Source organism: Eleginops maclovinus, chromosome 1, assembly GCF_036324505.1.
Source record: "Eleginops maclovinus isolate JMC-PN-2008 ecotype Puerto Natales chromosome 1, JC_Emac_rtc_rv5, whole genome shotgun sequence".
NCBI lineage: Eukaryota > Metazoa > Chordata > Actinopteri > Perciformes > Eleginopidae > Eleginops > Eleginops maclovinus.
This window is the reverse complement of record NC_086349.1, coordinates 21,019,334-21,032,282: the sequence shown is the minus strand read 5'-3', so window position 1 is coordinate 21,032,282 and position 12,949 is coordinate 21,019,334. Positions and strand designations below refer to the sequence as shown.

The 12,949-nt window shown below is 40.0% G+C and overlaps 1 protein-coding gene across 1 annotated transcript in view; it reads right to left on the bottom strand.

Moving 5' to 3' along the window:
• Positions 1 to 11,985, bottom strand: part of LOC134864096 (metabotropic glutamate receptor 4-like) — a 108,273-nt gene extending 96,288 nt beyond the window's left edge. The window contains exon 1 of the mRNA XM_063882872.1: positions 11,052 to 11,985. Within this exon, the coding sequence (XP_063738942.1) occupies positions 11,052 to 11,585 (534 nt within the window). The 5' untranslated portion in view covers positions 11,586 to 11,985. The remainder of the gene's footprint in view (positions 1 to 11,051) is intronic.
• Between the last annotated feature and the right edge of the window lie 964 nt (positions 11,986 to 12,949).

Genomic DNA, 12,949 nt, shown 5'->3' with positions numbered 1-12,949 from the left:
TAGTGTTACACAAGTTAAGGTCGGAATATAATAATATTATAGAAGAGTCTATATTTGCTCTATGTGTGACCTGACATATCTTCTGTTTTGATTTGGAGCTTTAAATACAATCAAATTGAATTGAATAGGGTATTATTGTCACAGTTTGAGCAAAAAACTGACCCATAGTTGAAAACAAATACGTGTTAATGTACAAGATGTCTTTGTCCAATCAGTCTCCCCTCCGAACTGTCGTAATTACCACTGCCACTACTTGATTTCGTACTTCAACTATACGGCTGCACAATGAATCATACATTTTGTTCGCAATATGTACTAGTGCAATATCTCAATCGTAGTAATACACTATTTGGCAATATATCATTTTGATTTAAGAGTTGTGTTGCTAGGGAGAAGTCCTGGTTTGTTACATATATAAGGTACACCTGCTGAAACAACTGATCATTTTTCTCAGATGCAGAATTACATTTCAAGTATGACTGCCACAAACACTCCTCTCACATTATCTATGTTATTGTTATTTATGAGGCATATGTCAAGGTCCACTTTCACACATTGAATACATAAATACTGCAGGGGTCTGAAAGTAAGAAACCATCATCTATAGTGCATGGCGACCAAGAATAGATAAGATGACATAATAGATATGTAACATCAGAGAGCAAACCGCATGTTAAACTGTGTAATAAATGGAATTATATGCGACAGATCAGCAGTGACTAATTCAAAGCACCTCAGGATACAAAACACAACTTCAACGTGGAACACAAAATGTTTGGTTCCCGAGAAAAATGCTTCACAATGAATCCGTGGCTCAGTGGCCTCATGAGAGATGACTCTTTTCCTTTGTATTACTATTCTTATTGCTGTTATTGTGCAGACAGCTATATCTGTTGGTGCCAAGGTTAGAAAGATAACACAGAATTAAACAAACTGGCCCCACTGACAAGGATTTAATTATTATTGATAGACCCTTTAATGAAAATAAATTAGAAAACGATCCTCAGAATAAGAACCAGATGGCTGAGTTTTGTTGGTTTTATGTAGTAGTCATCTAAAATGTTACAACAACATGTCACCTTGAGAAATCAATAGCAATATAATCCATTTCTGCACTGTATGCGTCCAAACACTGAGGCGAGGTAAACATGTCAGGAAATGAGGCATGTTTTTACTCCAGCTCGAAGACACTGGGTCGATATCCAGGTGTTTGTTTGTAATGGAAGCTCTTTGGAATTGTGATGACTTAATGATCTTGGGTTAGAGTAACAAGGTGATGGGGTTGTGACAAAACAGCATAGTCTGTAAGGACTTATTGTGTTTATACCGAGTGAGGAAGCAACTGAGACAGTAATTAGCCTGTAAATGAGAATTGATCCCCCTCTGACAGCTGGTAATGTGTGCAAATATTTAGAAAGCATGCATGATGTCTCCATTTTTGCAGCCAGTCTCATTGGCAAAGGTTTTTAAATATCAACTCGACTTCATGAAATGGCATTCGCTATAAAGCCATCCAAATAGTCTCTTTCCTCGATGGCAGCGAGGGATGAAATGCTCAAAGGAATCATAATAGAAGGAATTGTAAGCAAATGTATGAAACCAGTGGGACTATATGGTGTAACAACATATACAGGGGCTTTAGGAATTAGCAAGCAAAGGGAATGAATATGTTTTAACCTTCAAAATCTAAATATTTTAATGGCACTCTAAAGTTGTTTTCCTCATCTCATCTTTGGCTGTTGGCGTACATAAATATCATCTGTCACAGTGACTGAAACCATTTCATTTTGGAGATTTTTCTGTCTTGACTTGTTTTTTACTAATTTGGAAATAGGTCCCCATGGTAGTTTTTCTTGGCACGTCTCACTTTTCCAAAAAAAAAGGATAAGAAAATATCATCAAGCTAATCAGAACCTTACTCATCGACTGGATAACCCTGCTTTAAATATATCTATCCATAAAGAAGCTAAATTATGTCTCTGGAGCATGTTTTAAATATATTGAGTGAGATTAGTGTAATCAATTTTAATGATTTCTGCCTGGAAATTCTCATTTCTAATAGCAAATATGACTATCAGCCTGACTATCAGCCTGAAGTTAAGGACAATTTAGCATCTTTGTCAACCCGAATTAATTATATCAACAACTATTCTCATGAATGTTTGAGCAGTTATCAGTGTTCTCCAGAGGACCAACCCCTAATGACCTTTCCTCTAGTCCCACAAGCATTTCAAAGCTCTTTAGTCTTCAGTGATTTTTTTAAAAGCTGGGAGCATTGACATGAAAGTTTGTACAGATATTCACAGTTCCCACAAAACAAATTATAATTTCATGATCCTTTAATTTGTTATCATCATTCACCACATTTTTGTCACAAGTTTTCCAATACGTGTTTACATGTTTATGACTTATACCTGCAATACTTTGAGTTAGTGATAGTTAGAAGAAAGCTAAGATGTTGAACATAGTGAACGTTGCATCTGTTTAATATTAGCCTGTTTTCATTGAGCATGTGAACAAAGCTACAGATGCCTAGTCTTGTTTTTTTCTGCAGGGCTGTGTGACAAAGTATGGTTTTAATGATCAAATATTGTGAAGAATGCCAAAATATTGGTCTTTGCTTACATCAATTGTTGCATATGGAATACAATGTAGGTCTTTCACCTAACTGGGGCATAGGAAGTAGACATTCATAATGATGTCACTTTAAAATATCACAGTGCTTGACAGATAACTAAAGGTAAAAGTATAGAGTTTGCCCCAGTCCTACAGTATATAATAAAAGAAATATAGCTTGTTGCTCTGTTTTTCATGGTAAAGCCTAACTGCCTCTGACCAGAAAGCGAGTCCCTTTGTGTGACAAAGCAGTGACTCATGGGAGCCTCCATGTTGTCTCATGTGCTGGAAGGTTGGATGATGTCCAAGCTACTTAGCCTGAAGGCGGCCAAACTTTATTTTCTGTCCCCACTGCTGGGTCGGCTCAAAATATCGTCTGGCTTTAAGCTGACAGAACAAACCCTTGAATATCTCGGGCAACTTTTCAGTGGCCATACGAATATTCTATTACACTGACCTTTTGCTGCTTGTACATTTTATATTTATTAGTAAAGAGCAGGACCATACACAGTTATGCTGAAAGGAACTCATAACTGAGCTTTCAGTTCATCACTATTGTTTTCTCCAGCTGACAGTGTCACTTCTCAAGTTGAAGAAAAATATAAATCACTCTCCCACAATCAATAAGAAAGCTGTCATAGCTCAATCAATTACTTCCTATTTAAATACGCTCAAGCTACTCACGGTTTTCTGTTTTCTCTTCCTTGTGGCATCAAGCCTTTGTTTAATTCTGAGTCAATCTTAACCAGCACAGTTTCAACACAGCAGGACAGTGATGGATTGCTGGGTTGATGGTGAGATTATGCAGGTGAGACAGCTGCAAGCCTTTAATCCCACGCTCTTTTCAGGGAAACTATGTGATGTCTGTGCTCTGTTTGTTCTCTCCGAAGAAGCAAGGTTTTTTTGTCGTGTTTTAACTTTTTTTAAAGTCAGAGCAGAGTACCAGATGCACCTTAAATGTTAGAGATTGCAACTAATGTGGTAAAGTGACAGCTCCACGACAGTGAACATAAGCAAACCCTTACGGTGTTACAGGCTTTGAGAATTTTACAGCAATGCTCAGCAGAAAAAAAAAAAGTGGAATGCAAGCATCCCATCAGTGTTGCTGCACGTGCACACTAAATAAACGCTAGAAATTAAAGTAAAACCATACACATCTAAAAGGACTTTGCACAGAAGAAGTCGGCCACACAGCAGCTTTTTTATTCTTTCATGGATGATTACCAGAAGTGGTTCTGATTTCCTGCAAAAGGATTTACAAACGGCAAGAGAAAGAGGATAAAATAGTGCCAAGAATAAACGGCAAGGCTCCGGGCAGCCTTCACTTATGACCGTCCTGAGAATTGACCGCTTGGGCTTGGGTGGGCAAAGTGAATTGAGTTGGAACTAATACTGAACTGAAGGATCCTTTAGTTAGCTGCTTTGTAGCCAGAGCAGGGAAGTTGGGGGTTGTCTGCTAACTGGGGTCAAGAGAGACAGCTTCTTGGATCGAATCTGCTCAGTTGTGAAAATTCAACTTGAAGGGCACAGATGGAAGGTCCCTGGTTATCACTCTGAAAACAATTGGTTTCTGCTTGTTTTTAAGGGTTCTTTGTTTGTGATGGTTGGACTCTCTGGGTGAAAGGATTAAGGCGTGAACATGTGCGTTTGTGGGGCTTTGGTGAATGGCTTCTGTGAACATATGAATGAGCACATGTAGCGTGCACCAAATTACACTTAGCAGAGAATGGGAGTAAGTTAGTCACAATCAATTCTCCTGTCCAGACCTCATTCCCTTCTAAATAACCACCTAGTTCCAGGTTGTTGAAGCTCTGTGAAGGTGACCGAGCACACCTCAGGAGCACTGTCCAGGTGTTATAAGTCAGAGTGCAGTGTCTAGCTGTGCGACAATCTTAGTCCTGCTGAGCACATACACTTCAACATTTGCCTTTCTTATGTTGTTATTATTGTGAGTCAGTGGACATCTGACCACACTGTAGCCTTTTGAAAGGCCAGCTAGTCGAAGCCTTTGCCATTATAGACCCATTAGACTTCTAATGGCGACAACATGTCCATTAAGTCATAAGAAATAAAGCAGTTTGAAGCTGCACAGATCCATATTTACCTGCCTCAACACTAATAGTGTGTGTGTGTGTGTGTGTGTGTGTGTGTGTGTGTGTGTGTGTGTGTGTGTGTGTGTGTGTGTGTGTGTGTGTGTGTGTGTGTGTGTGTGTGTGTGTGTGTGTGTGTGTGTGTGTGTGTGTGTGTGTGTGTGTGTCCATCCTCTTGGTAAAATGTGCTCCTGGATAACACCGTAGTGGGAACTATAACAGAGGGGGTTTTGAGTACTTACATTTTGTGTTTCAAATTCTGATGTGAACATATTTAGACACAGAGATTACATCACAATTGTGCAAAATGTTTAACCTTAACTATAGATGAACTTAAGATTTAGTTGGTAGATTGGCATGTTCTGTTCAAGGAGGGTGGATGGCAGTGGGCTTGTCAAACTGACTTGAAAATCAAACATAGCCAAACACACGTTTTTTCAACTCGTACCCTGTCAAACAAATCTGTATAGCTCCATGGCAACAGTTTACATACAACATTGTAATTTAGTGCTGCTGATTTCTTATTCATGTTTACCATTAATTGAAAATAATGTTTTACCCTCATGGCTAAAATAAGACATTGAACATGTATAGGTAAAAGTATGTGTTTTTTTCACCTCTAAAGTTTTTTGCCTGTCTTCACTGTCAGCAGATGAGGTAATCCAACACAGTAAAATGCTAGGGGGGAGTAAGGCTGTGTGCCTGGGGGCCTCTGTCTCTAATGAGGGAAGAGACAGACGGCTGCAAGGTCTCCCTCACACACAACAGGCAGCCGGATAACCCTGTTTCTTTCTGCTCAGCCTATATCCAGCTACCACCTCTGCTCTCCACACTTCATCTGTCTTCCCAGTTCCAAGCTCACTCCTCCACAGAGGAAAGACTTAGTCCTTCAGACTGACTGTGCTTGCTTGTACCCAATTTAGAAAGCTGCTGAGTTGAAGTTGCCCAAACTACCCTCTCTTTGTCTGAAAGCTTATGATTGTCTCAGCAAGTAAACTCACATAGCTGAAACAATGCATGCTTCTGCAGTTTCTGACTGCTGCAGCAATATACCTTACATCTTAAGATGTTTTATCTACTTTCAGTGATGCATACGAGACACAGTCAGTGATTGAAGCTTTAGTTCAAATCAGGCTTCAGTCTTCCGTATTATAAGCCACCAACCACTAATTACCACGAGTGCTGGTGCACTTTGTTCCTGCTTATAAATAGCAGTATAACAACTCAACTGATGAGAACAGACCAAGAGCTGGACCGAGCTATGCGGGGATGCAAAGAGGGAGCTTTCAACCCCAATCCCTGAGCGTAAATTACGTAACAATATAGTAAAATATTCATGAAGCACCATGGGGACGGAATCCTGCCCGCTCTGAAGTGCTGAGCAAACACTTCACCCTCAGCCACTCTAAGACTGTGAGCAGGATAAGGAAAAGCCCAAAAGAAAGGAGCTGGAAAAACAATTGCATGCCAAATACAGGAAACAAAATGATTTCCCTGGTGAAGATAGCAAGCAGCCTGACAGCAGTAGTTCCAAAATCATATTGGAGGTTTATTATGATTATTGTATGCTTTCATGCGTGTGCTCTTTGTGTTTATTAAATCATCAAATAAACATGAAAATTTGATGAAGCAAGTCTAAAAGAAAGAACACTGCATGAAAAGAAAACAGTGAGCTGCAACAACCCAGCAGACCTGCTGTAGAGCCAAAAGCTGCTACTGACCAGCACAAACCCCAATGGAGTCTAGTATAGATTCAATCAATTTCGTATCCACAACAATCTAGAAACTATACAACATATTTGTATTGTTTATTATTTAAATGATTATTATTTAAGGTGAGAAAATGACTTCCAGCTTGAAAGGCTTAAAGATACCTGACTTTTGAAGTCATTCGGGGGAAGTGGTGAGCAGTGAAACACATCATGCTACTCAGGAGATTCTTACTTATGGTTTAAAGTGACATTAATGATGGAGTAAAGAGCCGGAACCTGCCAAGCCATGCTTTGCAAGAGTACAACCTTAGCTTTACTTATTAGTCAATATCCCTAAGCCAAGCACAGATGATTGCATGTAATTGCAGCAGAGTGGTTTCTGATGGGTTTCGCTGACTTTTATATCCTGAAATTCGTCTTCCTCTGCTTTAGTGAGTAATTGTCTGCTTTTTCCAACATTTCCCACGTACTAATTGCCAGAGAATGAGCACAATTTTGTTCTCAACATCATGCATTTCTACCAAAAGTTAAACTCATCCCTCTAGTAATTCATTCCCCCTTAGAATAAACTCCTCAGCAAAAATGTTATGGAATATTAATCTTCCAAAAATCATCTTGACCAAAATACCAGGGGAATTATAATAAATCAAACACAGATATCAAGGTAATTCCAACGTAATGCAACTGTGAAAAAGAGAGTTTGTATTGTAGCGATAACAAGATTAATTAGGCACACAAGGAACATTTCATCAACCTGATTTCATTATAACATTAGTTTACAGATTCGAGTTTATATACTGAAGGAAACATAAGTGATAATGTACTAAAGCAAGGTAAGATATGCATTTGGTTCACTACAATAAGTGAAATTATAGCTGCACGGTCTACCTCATGCATCATCTTGTGACTCAGTGTATTAATATTATTAAAAATATTAAACCCAGTATTATTCTTTTCACCTGGGGCCACTCCTGGGCCCAAAACAAATCACATTTCCATGGCTTCTTGTTTCCCTATCAGGGTGATTCATGAAAAATGGTTCCGCCTGTCGTGTGCAAAAAAGAAGATAAGACGATTAAAGGCGTTTAAAGCCTCCCAGTTTTCTTAGGTTTATTTGAAACACTACAGGAATTAAAATCTAAAGAACAAGAGTCGCCAGTGTTTTGACTGCTCCTCTTTTTTATTTGCAATTATTGCTATATACTTGGCATTTTGCTTACATAAAGAAAACACATACAAATGACAAAAAACACAGAAAGAAAAAGACACGCCAGGGGGAAAGCCACTTCGACATGTTTGGTTTGTTGGATTAAATATATTCAATTTCGTGACACTGTAAGTTTTCTGTGTCTCAGACAGCGTTGGCAGGCTTTTGTCCATCACATTTTATTCATAGAAACAGAATCACTGTTTATTTGGCCGACTGGAACAGCTCAAATAGGAAAGTTGTGTAACTCATAACCTTACAACGCATTATCACAGACTTACATATTCAAATGAAGTTGACCTCTGCAAAGCTTTATCACTTGCTTATGTTTACAGCACAAACATCTGTTTATAGTCAACATATTTATATATTATAGCATAGAACACCATTTTATTCTACTGTACATTAACAAATGTTACATTCTTTCTTATCTTATTCGATTTTACATGAATGTGGTTTACTTATTCCTGCATTTTACGAGCATCATTGTGTTAATTGCACTGTTTTACTTCTTTATTTTTTTGTATTCCTTAAATATTTGTATGTTGCACTGTTGGAAGAGCAAGCTAGAAAAACAATGCTGTAACTGATCTGCATATTACAATAAAGCATTTGTATCTTTAAAACTGGAGAATCCTTCCTATTATGCCAGGACAATTGTGGGTTTTCCAGGTTAGATTTGTTATTATATACTGTGTGTATATATATATATATGCACATTACAAATAGCAGCACTATGACCAAACTTCCTGTTTACCATCCATGCTTGTCCTGGATATACTGCAATATCATGTTGGTGTTACAAAATAAACCTGAAATGTGTCATCATCCGCTGACTCAAGACTTCCAGATGCTTTTTAAAGCTTTAATGATCCAAAGTGTTCATGTCAGACTGAAAACCCTGTGATTTTTTTTACCACCGTTAGCCAATGAGAATCCATCATAGCAGCTGGATGCATTTGCACATCGTCTAAAACCTGAAAGCCTGTTCTCACGCTTTCCCTTCTTTTATCTGCCCACTGCTGATGCAGAGATGCAGACAGGTTGTTCTGCTGCAGTGCTGGGATATGCAGAACATGCTCAGCTAATGGCTGCTCCAAATACCTCTCAGTGCTTGTATTATATCAAGGAGAAACACTGGCCATTCAATGCTTGCGTGACTATCTAGAATAACTTACTACAGTTGAAATGTGGACACCCTTGCATTTTTCTCCTTCTAGAGACTTGAATGTCATTTTTAAACTTCAAAGTGTACGTGTCAGCTATCTCTGGCCTTGAGTGAGTTTGAAGAGAGGTAGATTTTTAGTATCAATCTTTTGAAAAATATAGTGTTTCCTGCTTGGAGTGGAGTGGCAGCATCCTGTAGCATTCTCATCTGTCCCTTAGCGGGGTTTGTCCGTCGTGTTCAAGGCCCTCTCAAACAGGCTGTTGGGAATATACTTTTAAGGCTATTGTCCATCATAGAAAATGATTCCTGATCTCTCTGACTTCAGTTCAAAAGGAAAATAACTTGTGCGCCCTTTCAGGCCATCCCAGCTGTTTGCCTTACCAGAGTAGCACTGTTCTCTTTTAGACAAAGAACAATGAGTCCTGGATGAAGCAGCTCAGTCCCCTTCGGAGGGACTAAAGGGGAAAACTAAATTATTTGTTCACAGTGCTGCATTTGGCATGCTATATGGAGCGTAACTGCTCATTGGCCAAACAGTGGCTTGTCAGTTCGCTGTGTGAAGACGTCTCAAAAGCCTGTGAGTGGACAAGGCCCTGTTGAATGCATGTCCCCTCTAAAAAGAGTCTGGCAGCGGGGTTGTGTTTTTTTTGGCCTTTCTGGATATATGCTTCTGCTGGGAGGTAAAGGTGGCATGGATGGGGTAGTATATTCATTTGTGATGGGTTTATGTTCCTCTACCCCCCTGTGCTATGTGCCAAGATGAAACTCCAAGGTTGCTGTCTCTCAGACCCTGTGTTTGAGAAGAATGGCTCATAGGGGACTGGTTGTTGTTGATGTCCTGCCTTGGAAACATCTCCCTCAGACGGGGTGCATGGATATAAAAAACTTTCTTGTGCAGGCTGTGAAAATGTTGGCATGTGACACAGACTATTGGGCAGCTTACTGACCAACCTATGTGTGTTTTGCTGAGCTTTAGACAGTGTTTGCTCAGCTCTACGAATAATAATGTATGTGTATGCTGGTGTCCTGTGACAAGTCTGGGCATGACACCAGGAGAAGACGACCATAGTGATGGCTTGATACTGATGCTCATCCATCAATTTCTAACAAAAACAGCAGGATGTAGGAATGCAGCATTTAGTGTGTTTGACGTCTGTCATGCAAGTAAAGCTTGTGACGTGGCGTATCGTACTGTTCACCTTCTTGGCCTCTGCTGAGCAGTTAGTCAGACATCGAATCGGGCAGGCAGGTACAACACTGTTCAATCAATGTAACAGCGGGGAATTCAGACTTCATCTTCTCTAGGGCCCTTTTAGAAGATAAAGCCAGCATGAAAGGAATAATGGCTGCATATTGTATTTTTCTGCTATTTGAACCGTCATGGTGGTTCTCGCCATGTTCTCTGCCATTTTATTCGTAACCAAAAAGTAGATAAAGAACAGGGAAAGTATGACCATTAATGAACACACACATGCACATTTGGTCAGTAGATTAAAACAGATCAGTTTATAAAGCCCTATAACAAGCCCTCACTTGTGTTCATTGGGAATACATATTCACTGTCTTCTCTCACCATCTAGTCTGGCATGAATATTGAAATAATTAACAACATCAAAAAACAACAACCTGTTTTGAGACATCCTTGTGCTCATTAGTTTGTTTTTGGCTTGACAGCAATAAGAAGTTATACTAAAAGGCTCACATATTGTGTTTGCTATATCTTGCACTCATTTGCTGAGCCAACACAATGCAAAGACATTTTATGCACCATGTTCAATAGCAGTGCAATGAGCTCATGGTGCTATGCATGGCTTCCTCAAATTAATTAGTAGAAGGAAACACTAAGGACTCCTGGCAAATTATTGTCATTAGTGATGAGAATTATTGCGTAATGAATAGATCCTAGTTTTGTGGACAGTGGGAAAACATGTCTGAAATGAAAATGATGGGATTTTCTGAGAAAGAAAAGGTCAAAAGAAAAAGAACACAGACTACAAAATGCTGAATGACAAGTGGATGTGTTTGTGTGTTTGTGTGTGCATGTTGATAAGTTAACTTGCTCACAGTGTGGGGCTATTGACAAAATGTAGGATTAAAAGTTTGCCTTTTGTTTGTATTGTTTTCGGTTTGATATCCAAAAGTAGGTTGCGAGAATATCCTGGAGGGAATACTTTAATATACCTCCACACCGCAGTAATAACCAGAAAGATATTGGAGAAAAAGTCAAGCAAGAAGTAGAAGCTGTGGAAGAAACTTACCTTGAAGAGACGCAAAATGTTGGCTACCATGATTGACACGGAGCTGGCGGAGGCACCAATCACTCCCACCACTCTCTCAGGCTTAGTGATGATGGGCGGGCCGCCGCTGAGACACTTGACATCAGTTGAGTCTTTCTCAATCAGGGCCTGGACAAATGTCAGCGACTGCTCCAGAGCATGGGTGTCCCGGGAGCAGGTGTCAAGGATGCGAGCCCCCAGAGTGATATTAGGCAGCAGCTCATTGTCATTATTGATACGATCCAGGGCAAATAACATGGCCTCCAGCCTGTGGATCCCTTTTTCCTTCTTCAGCTCCCCACAGGCTTTGCCATCGTTTCCTCTAGCATGCACAGGGAACAGCCCACCTAGCGATATGTCCCCATCAATGCGTATTGAGTTGAGGTGTGTGTGGCCTGGCATTTTGGGTTTGGCTGCCAAGGCGATCGTGAAATAACAAGCCAGCAGCAACACTCGGCAGCAGACACCTCTGTTGCAGCCAATCCAAGCTCTCTCAAAGCCTCCTCGCAGAGTCATAATGAAAAGGCTAAATCCGCATCCAAATACAAGTCCTTTGAAAATGAAAGAGGCGTGCACACATATACCCACACACACATACAAATGTCCTGAAGGTTAGCCGCAATGTTATTCAGAGAAGTCGTCTTCAGAAGCCTCTTCTCATGGTTTCTGCCTCTGACACAAACTTTGTAATAATTATGCTGCTTCGCTTTCGTTATCTCTCCCTCTTTCTTCTTTCCTCTTCGTGTTTCACTGTTTTACTGCACCTGAGATCGGTGGCTAAATGCAATAACTAACAGTACGAGGGTGAGCTGAGACAGAGTCCACAGAGAGCGTGCTCGTAAGGCAAGAACAAAGGTGGGAAGTTATTCTCTCTTCTCTGCTTCTCCGGGATCACTCGGGTGCATTTAGCTCGCCTTTACGTCCTTTAAGCAAGAAAGTCATGAGAGGTCCCAGTGGGTTTAGCAGCACGCTCCTGAAAAAAGAGAGGAGAGGTGTTAGACACTGAAGAGACAACTCAAAGCATTTTCTATGGTAATGGATTAATCAAATGGAATTGTGTTGATCTGATCTACAGTGTAATTATGCAGCTGGTTTTCCTACTATTAGTCACTAACACACCTTTTCTAAATGATACATCCTTGAAGCCTACATATGCTGATAGCTTAATTTGTCCTTAAAATAATTACTTGATTATGCCTTTCAGGGTTGAGGTTATACAAGCATTATAACACAAGAAGACAAAAAAAAAAACAGGGATTGAAAATCAGATGGTTAAATAAATGGATGGTAGTCAATGTCACCCTCTCCATATTTTTACTGACATCATATTCAGAGCAACACATTTGCATAGAAAAGACCCTAAACCTCCAGCAGATACCTGAACCCAGCACTGCACACAGGAAATCTGTTCCACGTTGCACCCATGCGTCCCCTGCTTTCAGTGCACTGCAATGAATTATTTCTATGTGCCTTGAGCATAACTGATACGCTGTTGCTTGGCACCCTTCCATATACTTCATAACCACACGCTACTCTGCTCATGTGGATCCTCTCCATACTGTTTTACCAAAAGGTTACGAAATAAAGCACTAAAATTAAGAGCATGGGATTCTGATAATCAAAGAAACAATATTCCTCGGGTTATGAACACATTTGCTGTTTGCACATCTGAAACCTTAATAATCTCCTTCCCCTTGTATGGTGGTAGTATTACTCTATATACTGTATGTGTGTGTGTTCTCTCAACAGTAGAATTGCCTCCCCCACAGTGCCAGACTATTAGAGCAGAGGATTTGGACACAGTGGGGGGGGTCCTGCAACCCTCCCTCTCCCTCTCAATTGACCATCTCACACACACACGTATCTGTCTGGCTTTACTT